The sequence below is a fragment of the Caretta caretta genome, chromosome 19 (genome assembly GCF_965140235.1).
Source record: "Caretta caretta isolate rCarCar2 chromosome 19, rCarCar1.hap1, whole genome shotgun sequence".
Classification (NCBI taxonomy): Eukaryota; Metazoa; Chordata; order Testudines; family Cheloniidae; genus Caretta; species Caretta caretta.
Genome location: NC_134224.1, coordinates 10799518 through 10825507, shown reverse-complemented (window position 1 = coordinate 10825507; position 25990 = coordinate 10799518). Strand labels below are relative to the sequence as shown.

At 62.0% G+C, this 25990-nt stretch overlaps 1 protein-coding gene across 14 annotated transcripts; it reads left to right on the top strand.

Moving 5' to 3' along the window:
• The first annotated feature begins 889 nt into the window (after positions 1-889).
• MAP3K6 (mitogen-activated protein kinase kinase kinase 6) lies at positions 890-25960 on the top strand. 14 transcript variants are annotated; one of them, XR_012665479.1, is made up of 29 exons: positions 890-1582; positions 5146-5285; positions 7455-7478; positions 8695-8882; positions 11207-11375; positions 11968-12074; positions 12491-12661; positions 13158-13270; positions 13791-13950; positions 14330-14480; positions 15111-15218; positions 15338-15387; positions 16185-16280; positions 16878-16962; positions 17145-17278; positions 18158-18285; positions 18692-18828; positions 19270-19375; positions 19630-19787; positions 20204-20408; positions 20563-20722; positions 21689-21938; positions 22360-22545; positions 22829-22934; positions 23464-23761; positions 24080-24223; positions 24493-24593; positions 24956-25032; positions 25418-25436. XR_012665479.1 is itself a non-coding variant. In XM_048825949.2 (29 exons), exons 1-29 carry the CDS (start codon positions 958-960, stop codon positions 25500-25502), a joined length of 4302 nt encoding a protein of 1433 aa, XP_048681906.2. In that variant the 5' UTR covers positions 890-957; the 3' UTR covers positions 25503-25960. The 14 variants fall into 14 exon arrangements, 11 of the variants coding, with proteins under 11 accessions (XP_048681906.2, XP_074977365.1, XP_074977363.1 ...); XM_048825949.2 differs by having other exon boundaries at positions 21770-21938; positions 23509-23761; positions 24114-24223; positions 25418-25960; XM_075121264.1 differs by having other exon boundaries at positions 21770-21938; positions 24114-24223; positions 25418-25960.
• Positions 25961-25990: the final 30 nt, after the last annotated feature.

The window sequence follows — 25990 nt, the reverse complement described above, 5'->3', positions numbered from 1 at the left end:
TGTCTCCCCTGATATATGATAATTGCACTGGCAGGTCGCTAAAAACTTCAGTTACCCAAATATCTGATATTCAGATAATGGAGGTTCAACTGCACAATGTTTCCTGCACATTAGGCTTTGCACATTTGTCCTTTTATTTATCTCGAGTTCATAATAGACTCATTGGAGTCTAAATATCTTTAGCCGCACTTGAGCTTGTATGCGACGTAAGTGCTTCCAGAAATGCGTTTGCAAAATTCATGGGTGCATCTATCCGCTCCTGTCTGTAATGCAGGCGCCCGCTTGCTCGCATCATTGCACTGTGCCTTTGTGCACACGCATTGGAAAGGCTGCTTGTGCAAAAAGATGCATTTGCAATTTGGGCCGCTGCCTTTCAGAGCGAGAAGAAACCATAGAGGTTTGTAAGGTAACTCCCTTCTCTTCCTGCGTCAGCATAATAATGCCTGCAGCTGTAATTTTCCCTCCATGCATCTGAAGAAGTGGGTTTTTTACCCACCGTAGCTTATGCCCAAATAAATCTGTTAGTCTTTAAGGTGCCCCCCGGACCCCTCCTTGTTTTTGCGGATACAGACTAACACGGCTACCCCGATACTCAAGAGGTTTCATTTTTTTGGCCCCAACCCTGCAATTGGATCCGTGCACTTTTGCACCCTGGGCACAGGTCCAAGGGCATGCCTTTGGGGGCCAGCTTGCAGGATCGGGGCCTTTCTTTGCAAACATGGGGCCAGCAGCTCCTCAGCTGGTGTCAATCCCCCCCCCCCCCCCCCCCGGGTGGGAGCCATGCTCCTTTACAGCTTTCGACCTTGGCCATAAATCCCTCCACCAGCCTCCTGGAGGCCGCTTTGCAAGTTGCAACCCAGGTCTGGATTGTTTTTAAAGCCCAGGCTACTGGGAGAGGGGAGCTCCCAGCTGGAGGCCTCAGGCAGGAAGGGGAAGGATGGCTTTACGTTTCTTTTCATGCCCCTGGCGAGAAGGCCCTGGTGGGGCAGCCGCCCGTGGCTCCTGCGAGCCCGGCGGCGGCTGCGTTTGCACAGGAAGGCGTGGGACCGGGTAGCTGCCGCTCCCCGACTCTCAGGAGTTCACACAGGGAAAGTGTTTTGGTGGGTGGGGCTCGGGGGCCCCACGTGGGCTGCAACTGACCCAACTGGGGACCGGCGGCGCTCCGGGCGGAAACGGCCGTGCCAGCCTTTCGGCCCCGTGTCGGGGGGCTGGGGGATCCGCTGCACGTGCGCGCCCCCCCCCACACACACACCGGAGCTCGAGGCTGCGGGGCGAGGCGCCGGCATGGACGGGGAGAGCAGGCCGGGAAGCGCCGAGCGGGCGGGGAGCTGCTGGCAGGACCCCCTGGCCATGGCCATCGCCCCCAGCAAGCCGGTGGCCGGCGCCCCGGGCCGCCGGGGGAGCAGCAGCCGGAGCCGGGCTCTCCGCGTGGTCTACGTCCTCGGCGGGGGCTCGGCCCAGTCCCTGCCCCTGCGCTGCCTGCGGGACGCCTGCCGGGAGGTGCGGGCGGAGCTGGAGACGGTGCCCTTCGGCACCCTGGCGCTGGGCGACACGGGCCCCCTGGGCTGCTTCTACAACGCCGGTGAGCCCCGGCCCGTGCGATGAGCTGGGGCCGGCCTCAGCCTGCGGGGGCGCCGGCGCGGGGCCGCGGCTGGTGGCGAAACAGGGCGAACGGGTCGGGCGGCTTCCTGGCGGGGCGGGTGCAACATCCATCAGCCCTCCCGCCACGGCCTGGATCCGGGGTTGGGGGGGGGGGGGGGAGCTGCTGCAGCCCCAGGGCTGTTCGCGATGCGGGTGAGAGCAGGGCTGCTTCTGGGCATGCCCCCCTCCCCTCCCTGGCCAGCTGCTGGCGGATGAAATGGGCCTTCTCCTTCCTTGAAATCACCCGGCCCCTGGAGCAATCTTCAGTAGGGCTGTTATCAGCTGGGGAGTGTGTGTGTGTGTGTTTGTACACCACTGACCTCTACCAGGTGGAGTGGGAACTGCTCAACTGTGTGTCATAGGCCCTGTGTTATCTCCCTGTGGAGATTCTTCCTTCGCTCCCATGGCAGGAGCCTGGGCCTTCTGGAACGGGGAGCTCAGAGCTCTGTCCCGAGGGTTGCTGTGAAGTCCCTAGACAGTGATGGATTCTGTGTAAGATTTAGCACCTTCCATTTCTAACACCCGTGAACAGTCTTGCACAGGGGCCCTGGAACAATTTGTGTAGTGCGGGTGCTGAGAGCCACTGAACCAAACTGTAAACCCTGGATATAATAGTGCCTCCCGCACCCCTAGGGTCTTGCACTGTTACAATGAGGTTTGTCTATATTCTGTTACCCTCATTTAATGGGTGTTGGAAAGTTTGCAGAGAGGCTAAGTGACTTGCCCAAGGAGAGATCAGTGAGCAACATTGTGTGAGAAGTGGGATTAGAACCCAGCTCACCTGACTTCCAGTGCTGTGTGCTAAGCACCAGACCTGCCTGCCTTTTAGCCTCTGTTTCCTCCTCCTTATTGTCCTGTTTACTGTTTCCCTGTCATCTTGGGGGAAGAATGACAAAGAAATGAAGCAAAAAGAAAAGGAGTACTTGTGGCACCTTAGAGACTAACCAATTTATTTGAGCATGAGCTTTCCTGAGCTACAGCTCACTTCATCAGATGTGAAAGAAATGAAGGTTTGTCAGTTACACAGATCCGGGCATCTCTGATTGTTCTCTGCTCAATTAGCATTGCGGGATGGCGCTGCCTGGAAGCAGACAATAAAATATCCCTTCCAAATGGGGTTGTCCCTGCAAATGGGGTTTGAGTTATAGCAAAATGGGGTCACAGACTCGCAGTCCAGGAGGGGAGTGTGTGGGGGTGTGGATATTTTGCATTGTGTGCGTGTGAGACACAGAGAGAGAATTTAGTGGGGATGAAAGGTACCAGGACAGATGCAACATAAACCCTGGCAGTGCTAACTACCCCAATCCTGACCAGGCAGGGGATGTCCCACTAGGTGTCAGAGGGCTTCCAGTCTCAGTGGATCTGCAAATCTGTATATGTCCACAGACCATGTGTGCAGATCGGATGTGGATACCAAATTTTGTCAATGGACTAATCATTCCCTGGCCACTCTGCTGTGGCTACTGGTTCTGCCACTTTCTCTGGACTGTGGATTTTTCTCTTTTCTCGTTTATTTTCACGTGTCCGAGAAGCTGCTGGAGCATCTCCCTTCACTGCCAATTTTTAAGTCAAGAGTGGCTGGTTTTCTAAAGGAGATTTTTCTAGATCCACCAGGAGCCAATTCAGGCCTGTTATGAAGGTGGTCAGACTGGGTGATCACAGTGGTCCCTTCTGGCTTTATAATTGATGACTGACTCTTAAATCTGCCATGGGGGGAGGCAGATTTATTCTGCTCCCCACTCTGCTGGCCTGCTAGACTCCCCACCACAGGGGCGTCACACTCCGTGCATGCCCTTCAAGGACAAATCGGATGTGAGAGCCTGGCCCTTTAAGGAGGACTCCGGGGCCAGAAGCTACTGGAGCAGAAGGATGTCAAATGATGTGGAAATCACACACTTGTGCAGTGTGGTCACCGACTTCCTGTCGATCTGGGGTTTCCTCACCCGACATCTGTGATGCTCCCGATTCCTCTGGAGCAGAGGAGGGACCACAGCCACCCGCATCCCATGGCCTGGGGGGGCGTGGCTTGGATTTGTGCCCTTGGCAGTGGGTTATGGGGGCTGGAGGAAAAGATTCCTCCCTTCCCCCTAGGAGAGGTTAGGCAGGGGGATGTTCTCTGCTTAATGTGATTTATTCCATCTGAATGGTCCCATCTCACCTTCAGCCTCTGTCGCCTCTGTTCTGGCTCCAACCCAGGCAGCCAGGCTTGGGGGAGGAAACGCACTGTTTTATCGATAATGCCAGGAGGTTGGCTGGCAGCCTTGTGAGACAAAGAGATCCCAAGGAGAGAGCCTGGCTAACCCACGCACAATGCTCCTGGCCAGCTGAATGAGCCGGTTGTTCTGGCATGTGCCCTCTAGGACCACGCTGCTGGCCAGAGTCACTGACTGGGGCGGGCACAGGGACAGGGGACTCGGGAGTCCTCGGTTCTGTCCCCGGCTCCACTACTGACCTTGGATAAACCATGCCAGGGCCTGACTTTTCAAGAGCTGCTGGGTACTTGTGACTCTGCTTGAAGTCGACAGGAAGTGTGAGTCCTTGGCCCCTCAGGAAATGGGGCCTTAAGCTCTCCGTGCCTCAGTTTCCCCTAGTGGTGCTGTAATACAGCTGGACCTCAGAGTGCAGGCAGGGTGCAAGGGTTGAAGTGCTGCTGTTTTTTGTTACCCCTCTGATGGTGAAGCGCAAAGTGAGTTGTTGCATGGTCACTGGGGGTCAAAAGACCTTGCCTCACAGTATCCGTGTTATTCGCATCCCGTTCTGTTCTAGCTGCGGGTCCGGGGAAGCGTCTTGCTTTTCCTGGTCCGCTGACATGGTCTGTAAAACCTGCTTGCACGTATGTGTAGCAACGATCAGCCCACCTGCCTACCCCAGGGGAGATGGGGCTGGGCCTTTAAACAGCCTGTGGCAGGTTCGGTCCCCTCTGTCCGCTATCGCTCGGCTACCCTGGAGGGAATGTGAGATGGACAGAGAGATGAAGCCGTTAAACTGCTGCCTGCAGGAGCCCTTGGCTGGGGATGCAGTGGGGAAGTATCCTCACTGTGCTGAGTAATTGGGCGTGGTGGTCTATGTGCAATGGCCAGGGCAGGCAATGGGCTTTGCAAAGGGGATGAAGGAGAGTGGTGGAGCTGCACTGAGCGGTCTCTGGCCAGGAATCATAGAATATCAGGGTTGGAAGGGACCTCAGGAAGTCTTTTAGTCCAACCCCCTGCTCAAATCCCCAGTTTTTGCCCCAGATCCCTAAATGGCCCCCTCAAGGATTGAACTCACAACCCTGGGTTTAGCAGGCCAATGCTCAAACCACTGAGCTATCCCTCCCTCCAGTGTCACCTGATCATGTCACCCCATCACCAGGATGTTCCAAACCTGCAAAGTGAGTCTCCTTGCTATTCCCTAGGGCTCAGGGGAGGGGATTGAGGGAGATTCCCCAGTGCCCCAGACCTGTCCTCAGCTGCACGTTGAGCGATGCAGGCTGGCGTCTGATGGTCCCTTGTTGCTTCCCCGCAGATGTGGCTGTGGTGGAAGTGAGCAACTCCTTGTGCCAGCCCACGCTCTTCTACCACCTCGGGGTGCGGGAGAGCTTCAGCATGACCAACAACGTCCTCCTGTGCTGCCACACTGACCTTCCGGACCTGCAGGCCCTCAAGGTGAGTGGGGGTGGTGCCCCTCGGCGTTGGAAACCGGGGCCACTCTGTTCCGTAAGCTGCCACCGAGCTCTTCGCCACTGCGTGTGCGAGAAATGGCCACGTTAGCCGGAAAATGTCTGGTTACGCGTGGGAGATGGAAGCGTTAGGGAGGTAAAATCAGGTGGTTAGAGCAGCGGACTGGGAGCCAGGATGCCTGGGTTGGCCTCTGCTTGGCCCCATCATGTCACCTCTCTGTGCCTCAGTTTCCCCATTCATAAGTCCGGAATGGCAATACTTCCCTCCCCCAGAAGGCCGAGGTCTTGAGATAGGAAGTGCTAGATGAATGCAGCACCCCTGTTGCTTTGCAAAAACTGTGGGCTGCTTTGAAGGCGAGCTCTCTGCTGAGCCCTTGGCACTCGCCAGCAACGTGGACTCGGCGGGGATTCTCAGCTTTGTGCTGGCCGAGTAGCAGAATAGGGGGAGGCTGCAGACACCTGGCAACGTGGCGTTACCCCTCCTCATCGTCCATCTCCTGTGATAAGGAAACGCCCGGGCAAGAGGAAACTGGCAAGAGCAGGCTCAGCTGATCCAATCACTGGACTTTTTGAACTTGCTGCTTATTGTATTACGGTAGCACCTAGAAGCTCTAACTGAGATCGGGCCCCGACTGTGCTGGGCACTGTACAGGAGCATAGTATACAGTCCCTGCCCCACCGAGCTGACAGTCCAAACAGACAACACCCAGGGTGTCGGAAAAAGAGTATTTTCTCTCTCTCTTTTTTTTTTTTTGGTACGGCTGGGAAACTGAGGCCGACCGAGACAAAGTGACTTACCCAGGGCTCACCTGGGGAGTCAGTAGCAGAGCAGGGAACTGATCGCAGATCTCCCAAGGCCCAGTTTGGTGCCTTAGCCCCAAGCCCATCCTTCCTCTCCTGGGTTGGAATGATGCCTGTACAAAAAGCACAGTTCTGAACCGGAATGGAACAGCTGATCTAAATGGCAGAAAAACAAATGGGATTTTGAACAACAATCAGTTAGATGCTGGGGGTCTAAGCATTTTATTTCTGATCATTGGTCACGCACTTAGGAAAGCTTACTGGCCCTGAATGCATCTGTTCTGGGCCACTCCAGTGCATCTAGCCCTAGTGGGCTGTTGGGAATCTTAAAATCCCTGTCTTTCCGATTACCCGTATGCTGCTTTCTCTCTCTTTGTTTCCAGCATGGAAAGTGCTGCGGCAGTCTCAGGAACCATTAGACAGGAGCGCTTTCCACGGCGCCAAGCCCTGGAGCCTGGCCTTTCCCTGGGATAAAGCCCCCATCTCTAGCCGTAGCAGTGGGAGAGATCTGCTACAGCAGTCATGGGACTATAGAAACAGGGTGCATGACAGCAATCGGCATCATGTGATATTTTAGAGTCTCTAGCGTATAGGGACCACTCAGAGATAGTCACGCCTTGGTCCTTTTAGGAAAAAATGCCCCAGTACCTATGAATTCCTAAGCCCCCCATGTTCCCATGACCTCCCCTCCGTAGACAGTACTGACCCAAGTGCCGTATTTAGGGTGCGGTTCTGACCCACGGAGGGATTAAAGGGCACTCCAGTGCCAGGCCACAGAGGAGGGGGGAAAGCGTAGAGCAAATGACTGATCTGCTGCTTGGCTGTAAAATGCAGACTGCCTCCTTTCCAGGCCCTCCTCTCAGGGACCCTGAGCTAGCAAAATGTTACAGGTCTTGTTTTTCCCAGGAATGAAATGATCCCAACTAATGACCTATTCTGCACACACCCTCTGCTTCCGAAGTTGGTGCTGCACTCATACAGGGAGAGCGTTAAAATCCAGCCAGATCCCACCAGAAATAGATACACTTTTCTGTTCCCCTGATCTCTGTTGCAGTTCGGATGTTGGGGGGAGAGAACTGAGCACGTCCCTGGAAAGGTCTAGTTGTGTTGGAAGTGCTGGGGTCCTAGTGAATTTCTGTCTCGTTCTGCTGCCCATCACCATGTGTGCTCTGCTTCCCTGAGTGTTCTGCTGCCCATCACCATGTGTGTGATGTTGTGTTCTGCTGCCCATCACCATGCTGTCTCACCACCTACCATGTAAAATAGATTCCCAGATTGGCTAGTTTTAGGGGCTAATGTGTTCTGTGTCAGTTGAATGGACAGCTAAATATCCACCCTCTTGCTCCCTTTCTAGGAGGATATCTGCCAGAAGAACTCCGTAAGTGTGATTTACTGTCTGTGAATCAATTTATATTTTTTACCTTGTCTGTTTATGCTCCTTGCTCCTCAATCCTCACCTCTAGCCGCCTCTCTGTCATTCCAGTTCTGGGCTGTGCCTCTCAGCCCTGGCCTGCTGCACCCCCCTGTTGTTCCAGTCCGGGCATTTTGCAAACAGCTCTTGTCAGTGCGGCTTAGAGTTGGTTTATGCACCCACCGCCACCCACCTGCTGTTCCAGCAGGAACGGGCTGGGAAGGACAGAGCTCCCCCCATGCCCCAGACTCGCTAGCAGGGAGCTGATCACATGGGACATGCCCAGCTGAATCTCCCAGCTGGTCCCTGCTCTCTCTGCACCTGGTTTGCCATCAGGCAGAGATGGCCGGGGGGGGGGGGGCCTAAAGGTGCCTGAAGCCCCCAAATGCGCTTCTGCCTGTGACCTAAAGTCTAGGTGCAGCTGCTCTCGGCCTCCCCAGCCCAATGATTGCAGACCCCTGGGAGACACAAGCTTAGCTTGGGAAAGCAAGGCTGCAGCTTCCTGGCTGCTCGGGGTGGGTCCAGGCTCCTGCTGGGGCGTGGACACCTTCCTTCACCACCACCTGCCTCTGCTCAGGTGCCCAAACTCCCCTCGGCCTAAGAGCTACGGATTACCCACCCCCGCACATGGGCCTGGCAATACCCTGTGCCCAAGGAACCTGTTTGGAGAGGGCATGGGGTAGGAAGCCTTTCACGTCTCTCGCTGGCTCAGGGAAGTTGTTTCAGGCTGTCTGCTGTCAGGTGGCAACAACTATGCCCTAGTGAGCAGCCTCAGTGTTTTTCAGTGGGGTGTTAACTCTGGAGCTTAATAATGGCTATGTAAATACCAAGGTTGTTAAATCTTTCACTGCTGATTGGAGCACACAACAAAGGAGCGGGACAGATGGCATTAAAAGGGCCTGTGCGGGCTGTGACGTCGAGTGGGCAGGGTTTGGATGGAGCTTGGGGAGATCCCGTTCCTCTTCCTTTCCGGCTGTCTGGAGGGTGTTACGTGAGATGAGTTGGTGGGGTCTCAGCCCAGCAGCGTCTCTGTCACGAATGCCACCACCCATATGGGGACCACGTGGTCTCCCTGGCTGGCCATCTGGGCTGAGAGCCCAGGGAATGGATGGGCTGATGTGGGGGGGACATGGAGGGAGACTCCCAGCCCCCTGACTCCTGGCGCCCCGTCTCTTCCTGGCAGGACTGCTGCGGCACTTACACCTTCATCCCCTACGTGGTGACAGCCCAGAACAAAGTCCTGTGCTGTGATGCTAGCACCATGAAGTGCCTGACCGAGCTCTTCCAGCCCAGCTTCAACGTGGAGACCTTCTTCACCCCCCTGGCGGGGCGTCTGGCCAAGCTGCTGGAGGGCACCCCCACCAACTCCTGGTACCGTACCGCCCGGCCGAGCGCAACCGCAGGAGGGGCGTTCAGCGAGGGCAGGGCACGGCCCCTGGAAACCAGCTCCAGCCGAAGCCCGGGGGGGTGCGTGGCAATGCCCGCCGATTAGTGAGCTTGAGAGGACTGGCCCTTGCCTCCCACCACCACTGAGGGCAGTCTTTGCTGGGCCCAGCTGGGGCTTGCACGAGCCTCTGGCTGACTGGCATCTAGAGGCCGGGGCATAAATGCAGCGCTGGGGAGTTAGAACCGGAGGGCTTGTGGTGTGGGATGGCACCACCCAGCTCTGAGCATGGGGGGGCCGAAGCAGCCGAAAGGCGATGGAAAGACTCCTGTTAACTTCAGCGGCCTTTGGCTCAAACCCTCCCCTGCACTGCTCTTGGTGACCAGCCCCATTGATGCCAATGGCAGTAAAAGCTTGCTCCCCCGAGTAATGTCATGGCCGCTTGCCGTCGTGGTGTTTCAATGCTTGGGCGTTTCCTTGGGCTCCCTGCGCCCTGGGAAGTCGCTGATTGGAGCAGGCACCATACAAGTTCTGGATATGACCACTCCGAGGAGCTATGTATTCTGCAAACTGGGCTTTTCCCTGCACTCCTCAGCCCCCTGCCATATGGGAGTGGCACAAGCTAGGAGCAAGCCAATGGGCTGCAGCCACTTTAAGCTGCTTAAAGGTATTTTCTCTCTCTTTTTTCCTGTCCTCCATCCACACTGCAAAAAAGAGAGGGTGGGAAACCTCTAAAGACCGAGGCTCCCTGCCATTCCCCAAGCGGGTGGCAATCCCCTTTCCAGTTAAATCGCCTGAATTTCAGAGCTTTGCTCCTAGAAATCTCACTCCCGTTGCAGGGGGTCAACATTGAAAGGCCAGTAAATGTAGCTTGCAGGAACAGGAAGGGCTGGTTCTGACCGTGATCTGGTCTCTGGCGCAGCTCCGCTGATTGCCTCAGCTCTGAGCCTTGCACCACACTGTCTTCTTGCCTCCTTTGGGGGGAGGAGAAGGAAGACCTATATGTGGGGCTGGAGCTGCAGGGCTGAACTGTGATGCAATGACTCAGGCATGGCGCAATTTCCTGCCTTTGAGATGGGTCAGCCTCTGCAGATCGCAACAAGGGGCCCGTCTGCCTCCTGCTGGGGGATTCTCAATCATGGGAATGCAGGCTGGGGGTGGGGTGGGGTGATGGGTGTAGTAGGAAAGGCTCAGGGCTGTGAGATGTTGCAGGGGGAGTGGGTGCTTCCAGGCTGGTGCAATCTGCTTTCCGGAGCCTACTGCATGCTCCCTGCATGCCTGAGAGTATGGCTGAGGCTGGAGGTGTGGCCCACGCCCAGGGGAGCCAGCGTGGGGCTCTGGGACGATGATGGCTACCGGGGGCGGGGGGAGCCCTGCAGTGGTGCTCTGGAGCCAGCTAGCTGTGAAGGCCTGGGGAGCCCCAGCACTGGGCTGTGGGGCCTGCAGCTGTCTGAGCGCTTGGGGGGGCCCCCCTGCGGCTAGGGAGGGACTTGAAGGAAGTGAAACTGGGGGGAAAGGGGCTTTGTGTCACGCCCTCCCCCAGCTCCTCACCCCTCCCGGCTCTGCCCCGCCCTAGTCTGAGGTCCCCCGCCAGCTCATGGGTCCCCGCCACGGCAGGGTGGGGGCTGCACGTCCCCTGCATGGCGACACTCCCCGTGCAGTTCCCTTCCCCTTGTGCAGCCTGTCTGGCCCCTCGGCGCCCACGGGGACATCTCAGCCTGTGAAATTCGGGTCCAGGGCAAGACCAGCCAGAGCTGGGCAAAGGCCTCGCTGACCCCTTCTGGGCACGCCCAGGGCTGGGCCAGTTCCCTGCCTCCTGCTCTCCAGGGTCTGTCCTGCCCCAGAACTGTGCCAGGCAATGGGGCTTCCACCCCTTTCCATGGAGGGAGGCAACTCCACCTTCCAGGAGACTTCACTGCCAGGAGGAGACCTTCCTAGTCTATGTTCTCCATAGCCCAGCTCAGCTCCATCTGCTGCTCATTCCACCCCCTTTGGACCACCCCAGATAAGCCCTCCTTCTTGGTGAGAGGTAGCGCCCTTCAGATACGTGGTCTCCCTTGTCCTCTATCTTGGTGGAGGGGCTGAGGGTTGAGTGGGCCGTGGCATCTCGCCTCTCACGTGGGATAGGTGGGACCTTGTCCTGTGGATAACCAGAGCCCTCAGACCCCAGGGGTGTCAAGCCAGCCCCTTCCACTACCACTGAGTGCCCCCAGGGGAGAGTGGGCAATTGTGCAGGTCAAAGGCTCCTTCCTCATCAGGCCTCTGATCCAGGAGTGGGCTGCACTCAGCTCCGAGCATGGTTGTTTTCCAGCGGCTATTTCCGGGAGACGATCCGCCAGGACATCCGCAAGGCCCGGGAGATGTACAGCGGGGAGCAGCTGAGCCGGGAGCTGGCCAACATCCAGCAGCGCCTGGACAATGTGGAGCTCCTCAGCCTGGACATCGTCATGAACCTCCTCCTGTCCTATCGGGACGTGCAGGCGAGTCGCCCCCAGCCCGCGCCAGCAGGGTGGGTGGGGAGATGGGTGAGGGGGGCGGTGGCTGGGTGCTCGGAAGGAAGCGTGGCCTTGGGAGCACCGGCCCAAGGTCACTGGAGATGGTGGCAGAGGTGGGGTCGCTGCCCGGGGTAGGCCCTGGCTTGTGGCTCTCAGAGGAGGTTGCTGGCCCTGGGTCACAGACACAAGCATGTGCAGCACTGGCCTTTGGCTCCCCAAGCAGGAGCTGATGGGGGATCGCCAGGGTCCCCGGGCGCAGAGCTCCCATCCCTGGCCAGCAGAATGGCAGCGCCTGGTGGGTGTGTTGCTGCCACCGGCTGCCCAGCAGGCCTGGCTGTCACTAAGTCGGGGGGTGGCCGTGCTGGAGGAAGGGTCTCCCACAGGACACCGGGGTTCTGCAGGCCCCACCGCCTGCCCTCGACTGCACTCCGGACGCGATCCCGAGTGCCGTGGTTTGCCCATCCCACTGCCGAGCCCCCTGTGCTGCGTCAGGCCTGGCCTGTTCCGCCCCCACCCGGGACCTCCTGCGGGATGCGGATGGCAGCCTGCTCCGCCTGAGCCCTGGCTTCCTCGACAGGACTACGATGCCATCATCAGGCTGGTGGAGACGCTCCAGGCCCTGCCCACCTGCGACGTGGCCGAACAGCACAACATCCGCTTCCACTACACCTTCGCCCTCGAAAGGTGAGACGCTTCCTCGGGCACCCCAGGCCCCGCTCCCAGCCCCACAGGGGGCCAAGCGCCCTCTGCTGCCAATGGGCACCCAGCGTGCTGGGCCACCTGGCAGGGGGTGGTACTAGGCTGAGAGGATTGAAGCCTGAAATCCTCTCTCCACCGGGCAGCATCCGAGCAAGCTTCCGCCAGGCTGCCCCTGCCCAATCCGGGGATAAGAGGGGAGATCAGTCTCGGGGGTCCATTCAGCCCTCGGGGTCTGCAGCGACGGAGCACGAAGGGGGGATTCTATCCTGCTGGGCCCAGAGCCAGGGGCCTGGGGAGTGGCACTTGGCCCCCCAGTTCTCTCTTTGGGGCGTTGGCTCGTTGCGCCTGGCAGCGCCCGGGACAGCGTGCATCGCGGGTGAGCACGCACAATATCTGGGCAGGCGGAACCAGCCTGGGGACCGGGAGAAGGCGCTTTCCGTGCTCCTGCCGGTGGTGGAGAGGCGAGAAGGGGCGGCGCCCGACCTGTACTGCATGTGCGGCCGCATTTACAAGGACCTGTTCATCGGCTCCGGCTTCACGGACATGGAGAAAAGGGACCAGGCCTATTACTGGTGAGGGGGCTTCTCTCCGGCGGAGATGCGGGGTGGGGAGGCCCGTGCCAGGGAGACTGGGGTGGGCTCCTTGGGCCAGTGGGGTTCTGAGCATAGACACACTTGCACTTGTCCGGGTGTGCGAAGGGCTGAGTGTGCAGCCATTCCTGAGCGTGCGCGTGGGCCTGTGGGCTTCACTGGGTTCTGGACGCCTGGGGTCCCAGGTTCAGTTCCCAGAAGGGACAACGTAGAGGCAGATAAGCTGAGTTTATGGAGTCTTCCAGATGAGACCTTACAACCCGTCTGCAGCAAGTGGGGATTAGAGACCCTCCCGCCCTTGGCACCTTGAGAGTCCTGGCTCCCCTGGCATTGGGATTAATGCCCCATCCCTGCACTGCCATGTATCGGTTGTTTGCTGCCAACCACTCCAGACGTGGCTGCCTTTCAGTGGGGCTGCCTGGGATCCGGCCGGGTGACGGTTTCGTCACTGGCATTTCCGCATGTTTGAATTCCCCAGGTACAGCAAAGCCTTTGACACGGAGCCGAGCCTCCACTCTGGGATTAACTCTGCTGTCCTGCTCATAGCAGCCGGGCACCAGTTTGAAACCTCCGTGGAGCTCCGGCAAATAGGTGAGTGGCTCTTCCTCTGCCCCCGGCGTGCGTGTGTAAAGCACCGATTATAACAGGCTCTGCCCTAGTCCTGGCACGGCCTGGACGATGGCCCAAGGAAGGGCTGTGAGGTGGGTGGGGTTTATGGGTTTGTGTCTCTTGCACTCTGTGGCCAGGAGAGAGTCACTGAGGGGGTCCCTTGGAATTCGGGGGGAGCGGGCCCTGTCTGTCCTGGCTTCCCTTGCCACTGGAATTGCACAGGACATGGGAGAGGAGGGGAAACGTCCTCTGCTAGAGACGGGGGACAGTTCTTTGGTTTGGGGTGGGGGTGGAGCGAGAGCAGGGGGTAAGGGTGGGGGCACTGACCCATAGGGGTGGGGGGGAGAGCATGGAGTGGGGCTATGACTGGGCGGGGCTGGGCCGGAGCAGGGGAAGCATGGGGGTGAGCTGAGGGGATGGGGGAAGGCGGCATGGGGCAGGGCGGTGGCTGGATGGGCCTGCCCTGCCCTCAGCGGTGAAGAGGAACCTTCCCGCCCCCCAGGCGTGAAGCTGAGCTGCCTTCTGGGCAATAAGGGCAGCGTGGAGAAGATGCAGTATTACTGGGATGTGGGCTTCTACCTGGGCTCCTGGATCCTGGCCAGCGACCTCAGCAAAGTCATCCGGGCCTCGGAGAAACTCTACATGCTCAATGCCCCTGTCTGGTAGGTGGCAGAAATGCCAGCTCCCCCCACCCACCCCGAGCCCATCGGGGACCCCCAAATGGCAGCACCCTGCCAGTGCCTCCAGGAGGGGAGCTCTGCGAGGGGCGGCCAGATCGGCATTTGACTGACTCTCGGGCTGGGTTCAGCTTGGCCAGCTTCCGGGGCAAGGGTCTCCCCTAGCGGCCCCCCGCATGGGGGGCTTCACGCGGGCTTTTGGGCATGAGCCGCCCCGTGGGGCTTTTGCAGTGAACCGCGGGAGAGCTTGTCGGTCCTGGGCACACGGGGGACAGCACGGGAGGCCTGTCAGTGCCCAGAAGCTGTTTCCTCAGTGGGGTGTCCCTCCCTTCCATCTTGCGCTCTGCCTTGGCTGTCACTGCAGGTACCTGACCTCCGTCATGGAGACCTTCCTCTTGTACAAACACTTCAAGACCTGCCCGGAGATCAAGACGCCCAAGCAGGAGCAGGCTGACTTCTGGATGGGCTTCCTGCTGGCGTCCTGCCAGCCCTTCGTCTCCACGGAGTGCTGCCCGGTGAGGAGCCTGCGGGCGCTTGGCGCGGCTGGCTCGGTGCAGCGGGTCGGCTCGGTGCGTTGAGTCCCGTCCCACCACTAGAGCTGCCTCCGGCCTGGCACATGCCAACAATAAGGCATGGTGAGGGCAGAGTTACCCCGAGTGATCGGCTCCCAGGTCAGGGGATGGGAGGGGTGGGGTGGGGAGGGGGCTAAGGGCCACACCCGAGGAAGAACCCGGCCAGCTGTGTGGTGAAGACAGACCCGGAGGCTACCGCTGCCCCATTACCCTGGTAACAAACCAGACAGGTGTGCAGGAGTGATGGTGTCAGCTGGCTTCAGTCACCAGTGCTGCTACGTAGGGGTCCGGAGCAAGCTCCTGGCAGCAGGGGGAGAGCAGAACCTGAAGTCGGCCCTTTGCAGGTTAAAATGTGCCCTGGGGGTTCAGGGGGGTGTATCAGGGAGGGACACTGGGGGCTCCAGAGGAGGAAGCAGGATCCTTAGGTGAAAGGAGAAGAATATCGGCATTGATTGGGGCCCTCACCCCCAGCCCTGCCTTGAGGTCCCCTGCCTCCAGCCCACTGGGGATGCAATGGAAGGGGGCAAAGACCCCCCCGCCCCACACCAGCCTCTTTCTCCACCTCCCTTCCAGGTGCTGATTCTAGAGCTGACCAAAGTCCTGCAGCCAGCCCAGCTGACGGTGCACAATAGCGAGGCTGAAAAGTTGGTGACGCTGTGCCACATCTGCCCCCCAGAGGAGGTAAGGTGGCTTGGAGCCCAGGGAGCAAGCCCACCCCTTTGCTTCCCTACAATGGCGACGACTTTCTGGGCTCCCGTTGTTCATGCTGCATGTTTTTTTCGGGTTTATTTTCCCCCTAGAGAGGGATCTCCAGCTGGACCTTTCCGGCTTCCTCCATCCGTGGAATCAGGTGAGGAGTTTAACTCTTTGTTGCCCCTTGGGATAGCCTCTCCGTCAGCCTTGGCACTCCCTGGTTAGCCTGCGTCCACCCGGAAATCTTCTCTGTGTCCCCAGCAGAACCCTCCTCCCCGAGCACCCTCCTTGCACTGGGCAAGTGTCCATCTTGGTTCCCATGCCCAGGGCTAGCTGGGAGCGCAGGGGGTAAGCCTGGCAGAGAGTAGGCCTGGCTCCCCCAGCTGAGTGCCCGGCCCTTAGTGGGTCTCATAGTAGGTGTTGGCCTCCCCAGCTGTGTATGGCACAAGAAGCCAGAGAGGGACCTGCCCGTAGGCAGGAGGTGGGCAGCTGGGGAGGTCCTGTGCTGCCTGGCAGAGCAGACTCCAAGAGCCATGGCATAACAGGCTCGATCAGTGACCAGCCCCCCAGCTTTCTCTGAGAGGCTCCCCGGCCCTGCAGGGGTGGAGTGGGGGATAAGGAGCACGGCTCGCCCAGAACACTCTATGAGCGTCTTCCCCAAGGGGGCTGGCGTGGCAGGGAGAAGGCTTCCCCAGGGGGGAGGAGCCCTGTTAGCTGGAGTGCCAGCCCCAGAGCTCTGGATGTGCCCGCACCCCTCCTCTACAGCCCCATGGCTCCTGCTGGCAGTGCTGCCGGCCTGGTGAGGGGCCCAGTGCCGAGCCGCAGGGGCAGAGCAGCCCATGAGCACGCTGGAGCAGGAGGGGTTTCCTGGGGTGAGGCTCGGATGGGAGCCTCCTCCCCCCGCCCGCCCCCAATGCTCACTGTGAGGTGTGGGGCTGGCCTCTCTCTCTCCAGCATCTCCAAGTGTGACGAGCGCTGCTGCTTCCTATACGTGCTGCACACGGCTGAGGATTTCCAGCTGTACTTCCCCACCCAGCACCACTGCCAATGGTGAGCTGGGACACGGGGTGGGGGAGGGGCAAGGACCCCCAACACCGCTGGGGTGGGGGAGGGGCAGGGACTCTCCAATGCCACTGTCAATGTTGGGTCTAATGAGCTGGGGTGGGGAAGGGGCAGGGACCACCCAATGCCGCTGCCACTGGTGGGTCAGAGGTGCTGGTGATGGGGCAGGATGGGGAGGCAGAGGGACCCCCTGGCACCATGGCTTTGGAGAGCTGGGGGGACAGGGGATAAAGGATCTGTCCCCCGTCCCAGAGCCCCTGCTGGGGAGGGGGAGCAGCTGCTCTGGGCTGGGTCTGAGGGGTGGAGGACCAGGCCAAGGAGGGAGCCGGAAGAGACTTCCTCCCCACCCGGGCAGGTGGTGCCCTGTCTGTGGGGCTGCCCTAGCCCCCACCCCACACATGGCATTGCTGCATCTGCCCAGGGATCCTGTGGTTCCGCCAGCCAGCAGGGGCGGAGCTGAGCCCGTGGGTGGTGGCTCAGTGGTGGGGAGGTTCTCCGGGGCCCATCGCCCAGCCTGAGATTCCCCCCCGGAGGGGCTGGGCAGTGGGGCCACGCCCAGACACGCTCTCCCTGCTCTGCCGGCAGGTTCTGCAAGCTGATTCACTCCTTCGTGGCCGAGCTGGCAGTGGGGGGCGAGGAGGCGGGCGACGGCCCAGACGAGGACCTGGAGGTGAGCGCCGGGGGTGGGGGCGGTCTTGCACTCGGAGCAGGCGTCTCTGGGGGATGCTGGGGGGCAGTCCCAGGGCATGATGCAGGGGGCAGCGCAGCTCGCCGAGCGGGGGGTTGTGTGTGTGAGGAGCTAGGCAGGGCTCGCTAGCCCTAGGCGCTCTGACCTTGCTCTGGCCTGCACAGTACGACTACGAATATACGGAGATGGGCGACAGGGTGATCCTGGGCAAGGGGACCTATGGGGTTGTCTACGCCGGGCGGGACCTCAGCAACCAGGTGCGCATCGCCATCAAGGAGATCCCGGAGCGGGACAGCAGGTAGGAGCCGCGGGGGGACGGGGCAGTGCTTCCTGTGGACGTTTTGGGATTCAGAGCAGTCCGGGTCCGTGTCGCCCTGAGTGCCCGTCGTTCCCAGCCAGCAGATGAGCAAGCCCTGCGTGTCGGTGCGTAAAGTCAAACCAGGGTATTGAATCCAGCGTGAGATCCCTGGGGGTCTTTTCTAGGCCAAGGTCTTTGGCAATGTCGTCTCCTCCGAGACCAGTGCCCCCGCTGTGCGGAAAGGGGCCAGGGAGTCTGATGGAGAGGGCTCCAGGCTGGTTTCTCCCCCACTGGTGCTTTCCGCGATACACCCTGATCTGCCCTGCAGCCCGCTTTGTGCCAGCGAGTGGCCAACGGCCTGTGATTGCAGCTGGATGGAGAATTCGGGCAGTAGCCGGCTCCCCCGCCGTGTCCGGTTCGAACACGTTTCAGTTCCGTGTTTCCTTCCTTTGGGGTGTTACCGTACACGCCCCCACACTAGAATATCCCAGATCAGGGTGTTATCGGTTTTCCGATGGCCCCTCACATGACCCCCATTAGATACGGATCCGACATTAGCGAGTTGGGGTATGCCTGATACCAGTGACCCTCAGGCAGTGGGTCCCGCCCATGGTGATCTGGGGGTGGGGGCATGGGAGGTAGATGAGTGTGAACAGATGTGCACTCTTGGTGTGCAAGAGTCCCGGTGTGAGCGCACTAGTATCGGGGGGGATGTGCACCTGCGTGGTCCTTGGCGTGGCTCTCACCTGCCCTTCCCGCCCCACTAGGAGGGGTTGGCCTTGCTGAGTGCGGGGCACTGCAGCCCCATTGCCCAGCCCCTGGGGAGGGAGCAGGCAGGCTCGGCCCTTTACCCTCGCTCCCCCGGTTCCCGCCGGGCAGGTACTCTCAGCCCCTGCACGAGGAGATCGCCCTGCACAAGCGTCTGCAACACCGGAACATCGTCCAGTACCTGGGCTCCATCAGCCAGGACGGCTTCATCAAGATCTTCATGGAGGAGGTGCCGGGAGGTAGGCCGAGCGAGCGCCCTCCCCAGGCTGGGGATGCCGAGGAGAGAGGCGGCCTGCACGGAGCAGGGTGCCCCAGTCTGGGGACGTGCTGCCCTCCAGCTGGCCTGTCTGGGCTATCGCAGACCCCACGTCCCAGACCAGCTGCCTCCCACCCTTGGCGACCCATGGCTCTAGCCCCAGAATGTGGCCTGGGGGCTTCTAGGGGGTTCCTAATGGCCTTGCATTGCTTCCCCATAGCCCATTACGGCTCCTGCCCTGCCCACAGTGCCCTGTTCTGTGCCAGCTCTGGGACTGGGGTGTGACGCTGGGGCTCGGCAGGGCGGGGTGGGGCAGGGTTGCCCCTTTTCTGGGGCGTGGGGCGGGCACACAGGCTCAGTGGGGTTTCCATCTCCTGCCCCGTCCCCAGGGAGCCTCTCGTCCCTCCTGCGCTCCAAGTGGGGCCCCCTGAAGGACAACGAGCCCACCATCGTGTTCTACACCAAGCAGATCCTGGAGGGCCTGCGCTACCTGCATGACAACCAGATCGTCCACCGGGACATCAAGGTGAGGGCGTTCCCCGGCCCGTGCGATTGCGGGGTGGGAGAAACGGCAGCTGACTAGGGACCACCCAGTTTATGGGGTCCGGGGCCTTCCCCGGACTGGAGGGGGATGACGGGCTAATCCAGCGACTCCACCACGCACGAGGCTGCTAGCCAGGGGCTGGGCTCTCTGCGCTGAGTCCCAAGCAGGGGCCCCGGCCTGCCCCCCGCTCTGGGAGTTCTAGGGCATCTGGTTGCAGCTGGTCTCATTGGCCCCTCCACCTCTCCTGGCCCCACAGGTAGGGTGGATCCACCCTCGACCCCCAGAGTAGGACAGAGCGGGAGCGAGGGGCATTAGCGGATCTGGAGGGGGGGGGGGGGGGAGCACACCTTGTCTCTGAGCACTCGCCCCAGGAGGATCTCCACAGCTGTGAGCTGTTCTGATTGGGGGGGCGGCGTTTGGCAGGGAGACAACGTCCTTATCAACACCTACAGCGGGGTGCTGAAGATCTCTGACTTCGGGACCTCCAAGAGGCTGGCTGGGATGAGCCCCAGCGCCGAGACCTTCACAGGTGAGGGGCTCTGGTGCAAACCCCCCCGCCCGCTCCATTGGGTTGCGGCATGCTGGGCTGTGGGAAGGGGCCATTTGCCATCTCCCCACCATGCACAGGGGCATCCTCAGGACCTGGCAGGAGGGGAGGGAAGGGGTCCCCAGCCCATCTGGGTTTGGGAGAGGCTCGCTGACTTGCAGGGGGCACTGGCTGATCTGGGGCAGGCAGGCGGGGCTGGGGGCTGGCTTCCCTCAGTTGCTCTGGTCTCTTTCCAGGCACCCTGCAGTACATGGCCCCAGAGATCATCGACCAGGGCCCCCGAGGCTACGGGAAGCCGGCCGATATCTGGTCCCTGGGCTGCACCGTCATCGAGATGGCCACGGGCCACCCCCCGTTCTATGAGCTGGGCAGCCCGCAGGCCGCCATGTTCAAGGCGAGGACGGGGCTCACTGGTACCTCTGGGGGAGGGTGGGGTGGGGGCTGACTGCTTGGGCTCCTCTCTGAACGTGGGGGCTGGCGGGGGAGGGTTATGGCTTCCCCCACTACAAAATGGGGGGTGAGTCTCGCTGCAGCTCCCAGTGGACCGGTGGCCTTGCCCCAGTCCGGCTGCCATGGGCACTGACTGGCCCCTCATTGGCAGCCTCAGCAGAGAGACCAAGGCCTGACTGGGCTTTGGGCTGAGGCCCATTGGGTGACGTGGGGGAAACTGGTGCTGCTCACACAGTGGGGTACCTTGTGGGGGGGTGAGCCAAGGGACAGTGCCTCTCTGGGCAGTGCCTGGCAGTACGGGTACTGGGCCCACTCCCTGCTAGGGTTCTGTGATGGCCCCTCCCTCATCTCCCTCGCCAGGTGGGCATGTTCAAGATGCACCCCGAGGTGCCTGACTCCATGTCGGGGGCAGCCAAGGCCTTCATCCTCCAGTGCTTTGAGGTGGATCCGGATAAGCGGGCGCCCGCCGCAGCCCTGCTCCAGGAGCCCTTCCTGACAGCACCCAGCAGGAAGAAAGCCAGGAGCCAGGCTGTGCCAGCTGCAGAGGGAGGCACACCGGGGGCGGGTGAGCTAGGAGGCAGGAGAAGGATATTGGGGACAGGGGGGAGCCCAGGGGAGCTGGGGGGGGCAGGAAGAGGCTTGGGGGGCAGGACATGGTATCTCGCAGGTGGGCTGCATTCCCTGGAGGAGCTTCAGTAACCAACCCTGTCTCTTTGCAGCCAGCTCTCCTGCCTCTGAGTGGGCCCCTGCAGCAGAGGGGGCCAGCGAGGCCAGGAGCCCCCCCCTCCCCCTAAAGGCCCCCAGGACAGCTGCCAAGGCAGACAGCAGCTCGCCAGCCCACAGCTCCAGCAAGGTGGCCCAGAGATGCAGCTACCTGGGGTATGGCTTCCCTTCTGGGGGAAGGAGGGGCAGGCTCGGGAGGAGGCTGAGGATCTCGGGCTGGGGGGGGAAGGGGTCCATAGGGCTACACACTGCACCCAGTGACACAGCTGGACACTGTGCCTCCAGCCTGATGGGTACATTCCCCACTATTGCCCCCAAGTGAGCGGCAGCCCCATGCCCAACCATTTATCCCTGGCTGGGTTTCCTGGAGGGTGCCCGGTCTCGGGGCGGTAGCTGTTGCACGCTGAAGTCGAAGGGGAGCCCCCTGCCTTAGGGGATCAAGCAGCCGGATGTGCCCAGGCTGCACCCCAAGGCCTCCCCCCGCCCCTCCTGCATGTAGGGCCAGACCTGACCGCAGGCAGCAGGGTGGGTTTGTAGGGCAGGGATTGGGCGACACCTGGTGGTCAGCAGCTGTCCCAGCAGCTGAGTTTTGTGCGATTTCACCTCCCGCTCCAGGCCCACGGAGCGGATGGGGCAGGCGAGTGGGGAACACAGACTCTGCTCTCCTGAGCGCCCGGCTCCCCGCAGCCCCGTGACGCAGGGTATCTGTCGAGCGGCCGCTCCCTCGGAGCAGGAGGGCTTGTGCCTGGTGTTCCCAGAGCCCGGTTCACCGGCTGGCAGCCGGAAGCTGCTGCTGTAGCCGATGGCAGGGGCCTGGGGAAGGGGGTTGTTCGGGGGGGTTTTTTGTCCTGGGGATTCTTGGTCCAGGGAGATTCGGATCGAATGACAAACCCCCCAGCTGTCCCCCGCGATTCAGTGTCCCCCACGCTGGCCCGGGTGTCCCTCGCTCCCCAGGAGAAGGGCTGCAGTGTACAGGGGTGCATGACCCTGAGTCTCCCTGTCCCCCCAGCCCGAAGGGCCTGCAGTGCTGTGGGGTGGCTCCCCCTGGAGCATGTAAGGGAGGCGTCCTTCCCGTCCCAGGCTCCGCAGTGGGTCAGCTACCATCCTGAATCCTCTCTCTAGCACAGGGCTGCCCCCCACCCCACAAGTGCCCAGACTTCACTGCATGTCCCTGCTGGCCGCCCTCCACTCCCGTCTCCCCAGGGCTGCCGAGGAGCCAGCTGGCTTGGATTGCAGTAGCTCCCCCACCCCCGAGGAGAACGGCGGCATGTTCCTGCTGAAGAAAGACAGCGAGCGCAGGGCCACCCTGCACCAGATCCTGACGGAGGAGCAGCCCAGCATCGTGGCCGCCTTGGTGGAGGCCCAGAGCCAGGTCAGTGCTAGCCCCTCGAAGGCTCGGTAGCCAGGCCGCTCCAGCTGCAGCATGAGTGGGCCCAACCCCTCTCCTGCATGGGGCAGACAGCATGCGGTTCGGACCCCTCCACGGCAGGTCAGGGTCTAAACTCCCTGCCCCGGGCTGGGGGCTGCTCATCAGTCACAGAGCACAGGACTAGCCTGGCCCCGGAGAGGGGGGTCTCCAGTAGCTTTACGGCCTTTGTCCTTTTCCTGGGGCCTGTCACGTATGACCTCCATCCACTCACTGGCTCTGGCCCAGGGAGAGTCTGAGACCCCTCCCCCTGCCAGCCTAGCCTTGCCCGGGTGCCCTTTGGAGGCTGCCCTAGCATTGCAAGCTCCGGGCCTGGGAGCCAGTCGGTCCCCCCTCCCCAGGCTGAGCCTTTCCCTTCCCCGTTCAGAGCTGGGAAGGAGGGAGGCTCTCCTCGGAGCACATCGCCCAGCTGGTGTCCTGCCTCAAGAGCTACATCTGCTCCCCCAGCCGCCGGCAGCTCAGCCAGGACCTGCTGGGGCTCCAGGCCCTGCTGTGGGCGGAGGGCCTGAGCCTTCGCCACGTGCAGGTGCCGCTCTTCAGCTTCCAGGACACGGTGAGTACTCGGCCCTTCCCAGGAGGGGGCCGGGCTGGGCCAGGCCACTTCCCCCTCCCCACCTGGCCGGCGACCTTTAAAACTCAATTGCCCAAGTACTGAGCACCCACTGCCTCACCTGGGCAGTCACAGGAGGATAGTGGGTGTGGCCAATGAACAAAGGGGGCGGAGCTTCTGTAACCCAGGCCTGGTGGGGACCCTAGAGAGAGCCGGGGGGGGGGGGGGGTCGCCCCTCTGGGCCTGCGGTGGGGTCGGCGTGGCCTATGCTCTCTCCTCCCTGCAGGTGAAGCAGCTCCTACGGCAGCACCAGATCAAGCCGCACTGGATGTTCGCCCTGGACAACCTCATGGGCCAGGCCGTGCAGGCGGCTTTCACCATCCTTGTGACGGGTGCGTTGGTGGGGGGATGGAGGGGGGACATGGGGCTGTTTGGTGGCCCTGGCTCCTGTTCCGCTTGGATCCAGCCCCGTGGGGAATTGGGGCCTGGCTGGGCGGCGGCTGGGTCCCTAGCCGAACGGCAGTGGATTTGCAGCTGGGGTGGGGGTCCCATCGGAGTGCTTTGGGGGGCTGCTAAGGTGACACTCCGTATTGGGACTGTATATAGAGACGGAAGCAGGAGGCTGCCAGCCAGGGCCTTGAGACCCAGCTCTTTCCACCCCCTCAGCTGGCAGAACCCCTGTGCCCCTGCCCGTGGAGTTCTGTGCCCGAGGCCGCCGGGCATTGCCCTCCCTGACTCCAGCGGGGAGGCTTCCCATCAAGAAGCACGGGGCGCCTGCCCGGGCATAGCACCCTGGGAGAACAGAGGCAGCAGGACGCTACTGCTAGTCGTGGACCTGTGGGGCTGCACTGACCCCTCGGGTCCCAGTGCCCAGAGGCATCCCTAGGGCTCACAGCCCTCTGCCCACCGTCCCTACCCCAGGCCAGCCACCTCCCCCGCTCACCGTCTTCCTCCCGGCGCTCCCAGAACTCCGGGTGAAGCCGCAGCCTTCCCTGGGCAAAGCCCATGAAGGTGGCAGCGACGACGAGGCGGAGGAAGATCCGGAGGCGCAGGGGGCAGCTCCTCCCCCGAGCCAGCCCAGCGTGGGGACGGGCAGCGTGGGGACGGGCAGCTCTGGTATTAGCAGCGGCACCAGCACCGAGCTGGGCTTCCGTCCCCCCCCGGCGGACTCCCTGCCACTCCTGCAGCAGCTCAGCCGCCTCCGCGTGGAGACGGGCAGGTAGGAGCCCGGCTGATCTCCCGCGTGGAGGGGAGACGGGGCGAGGAGCCTGGCCCTCAGCCAGCTGCTGGGCCCAAGGGGTCGGGAGGCGCACTCTAGTGCCCGCTGTGCCAGCCTCTGCCCGCGGGAGGGCAGCACCCCACAGCCCCCCTCCTGGCCTGGATCCACCCACCAGGGCGGTGCCACTCCCCCAGTCCAAGGGCATTAGGATCCACACTTGGGCTGGGCTCCCAGCTGTGGTTCTGCAGTAGGACTGACGTGCTCAGTAGCAATCGCCCCCACCCCCCACCCCCCCCCAGCGTGGCCCTCAATTCCCAGGCTCTCCGCCTTGCCCCCCCGGCGCGCGTGGCAGGCTGCAGGAGGCGTTGCTGGAGAAGGAGCGAGAGTGGCAGAGGCAGCTGCAGAGGGCGCTCCGGGCCGCGGAGCAGGATGCCAAGGCTCTGCAGGGATCCAAGCCCCGAGGTGAGCGATGGCAGGACTCGCCGGAGAGGGGCTGGGGAGCTCTCTGGGGCTGCTAGGGGCAGTGGGGAAGGGGCAGGGGGAGGTAGGCATGGCAGGGTGGAACACGCCTCGGTCTCTCCCCCAGCTGCCCACATCTGGGCAGGGGCTGGGTCTCCCTCCGAGCCCCACGGCTCTGGGGCACACGGCCGGAGCCTAGAGACACGGGGGAGGCTGAGCCCGCAGAGTCCTGGGGGAGGCTGACTCGGGTCTGAACCCTTCTGTCCGCACAGCCTTGGCCGCGCACCCCCGGGGGCCCCAGCAGGGGGCGGTGGACGCCCTCCTCATTGCCTGGTTACAGAGCCACGGAGCGGATGAGGCTGCGACCGAGACGGTACGTCCCCTGCACCACGTGAGCCACGGCCCCGGCCTTAGCAATGCTGGGAGCGGGAGAGGCTGGCTCCAGCCCCTCTCCTTGGGGGGGCAGGCGGAGCTCCGCTCCAAGCCCAGTCGCGGTGCCCGCGGCTGGCACCGAGGAGAAGCGCGGCCCCGGGGAAACTTCTCTGCAGGGGCCCTGCTCTCCAGTGTCAAACCTGCCCCCTTTCCCCCAGGCTTTGGTGGGGTGGGGGCCAGGTGCCGGGGCAAGAGGCAGCTGGGGCTGGGGTGTCCCTCCCACATGCCCAACCCTCCAGCTCTCCCTTCCCCATGGAGCCAGTGGGGTGGCCCCATCCCAGCTCTGCCTCCTTTCTCCCCCAGTTCCTGCAGCATGGCTTCACCCTGCCCGACCTGCTGACCTGCGCCACCCGTGATGACCTGCTTTACACCGGCATCAGGTAGGGCGGCAGGAGGGGGGACCAGTGCCGCTGCCCCAGCCCTCATCCCCAGAGGGGCACTGCTGGCTGGGCCACGAGGCCACGCCTAGGGCTTGTCCCTCCCAGCCCAGCCACAATGGGAGCGAGTGGCTTTGGCGAACCATGAATCCGTCCTGGGAGCCTGAGCAGACTCTGCCCTGGGTGCGTTTCACGGCAGCTCTGCCCGGGAAAGTCCCTGCGCTGAGTGGGGCGTGGGGCCCACGGAGGCCATCCCCTCGGTGTGGCCCCCGTCCCGTCCCCTGGGTGCCAGACGGAGGGCGAGGCATTACTGAGGCTGTTTGCAGCCGGTGCGAAGGGGCGCAGGGATCTGGGGCGTGTCTCACTCGTCTCCATCTCTCCCTGCCAGAGGGGGGCTGGTGTGCAAGCTATGGGGAGCCATCCAGGAGCACCGGAAATCCCTGGCCAAGCAGGTGCAACGGGAAGCCGCGTGAGAGACGGGACAGCCGTAACCTCCCCTGCGGCATCGACTCCCCTCAACCGGAGCTGACCAGCAGGTTGCTGCCTTCACACCCTGCCAACCGGCCACGCCGCCTCTGCCCTCGAGCTGGCACGTGGCTCCTGCCATCGCTCTGCTGGGCACCATGGCCCAGAGCAGCCTCCCCACCACTGCTCTGCTTGACCCTAGGCAGCAAGCGGGAGAGCGGGAGCATTTGCTGAGGGACGGCTGCCACCCTGCCCATCGCGCCTGTGTGACTCCCCCCCCGGCTGGCGAAGGAGGTGCCCACCCTGCTGCCTTTGCAGGAGACAGAGGAGGCTGCTGCAGCAGGACTGTGGGGCTTTGCTGGTGAAAGTAACGGGACCACAGGGGCCTCAGCCTCCTCCCCAGTAACCGTGAGCTCCAGCAAGCAGGGAAGTGCCCAGCACTGTAATAAACAGCCTCCAAGCTGTGTCCCCGGCTGCATCCTCATTGCGGGAGGGG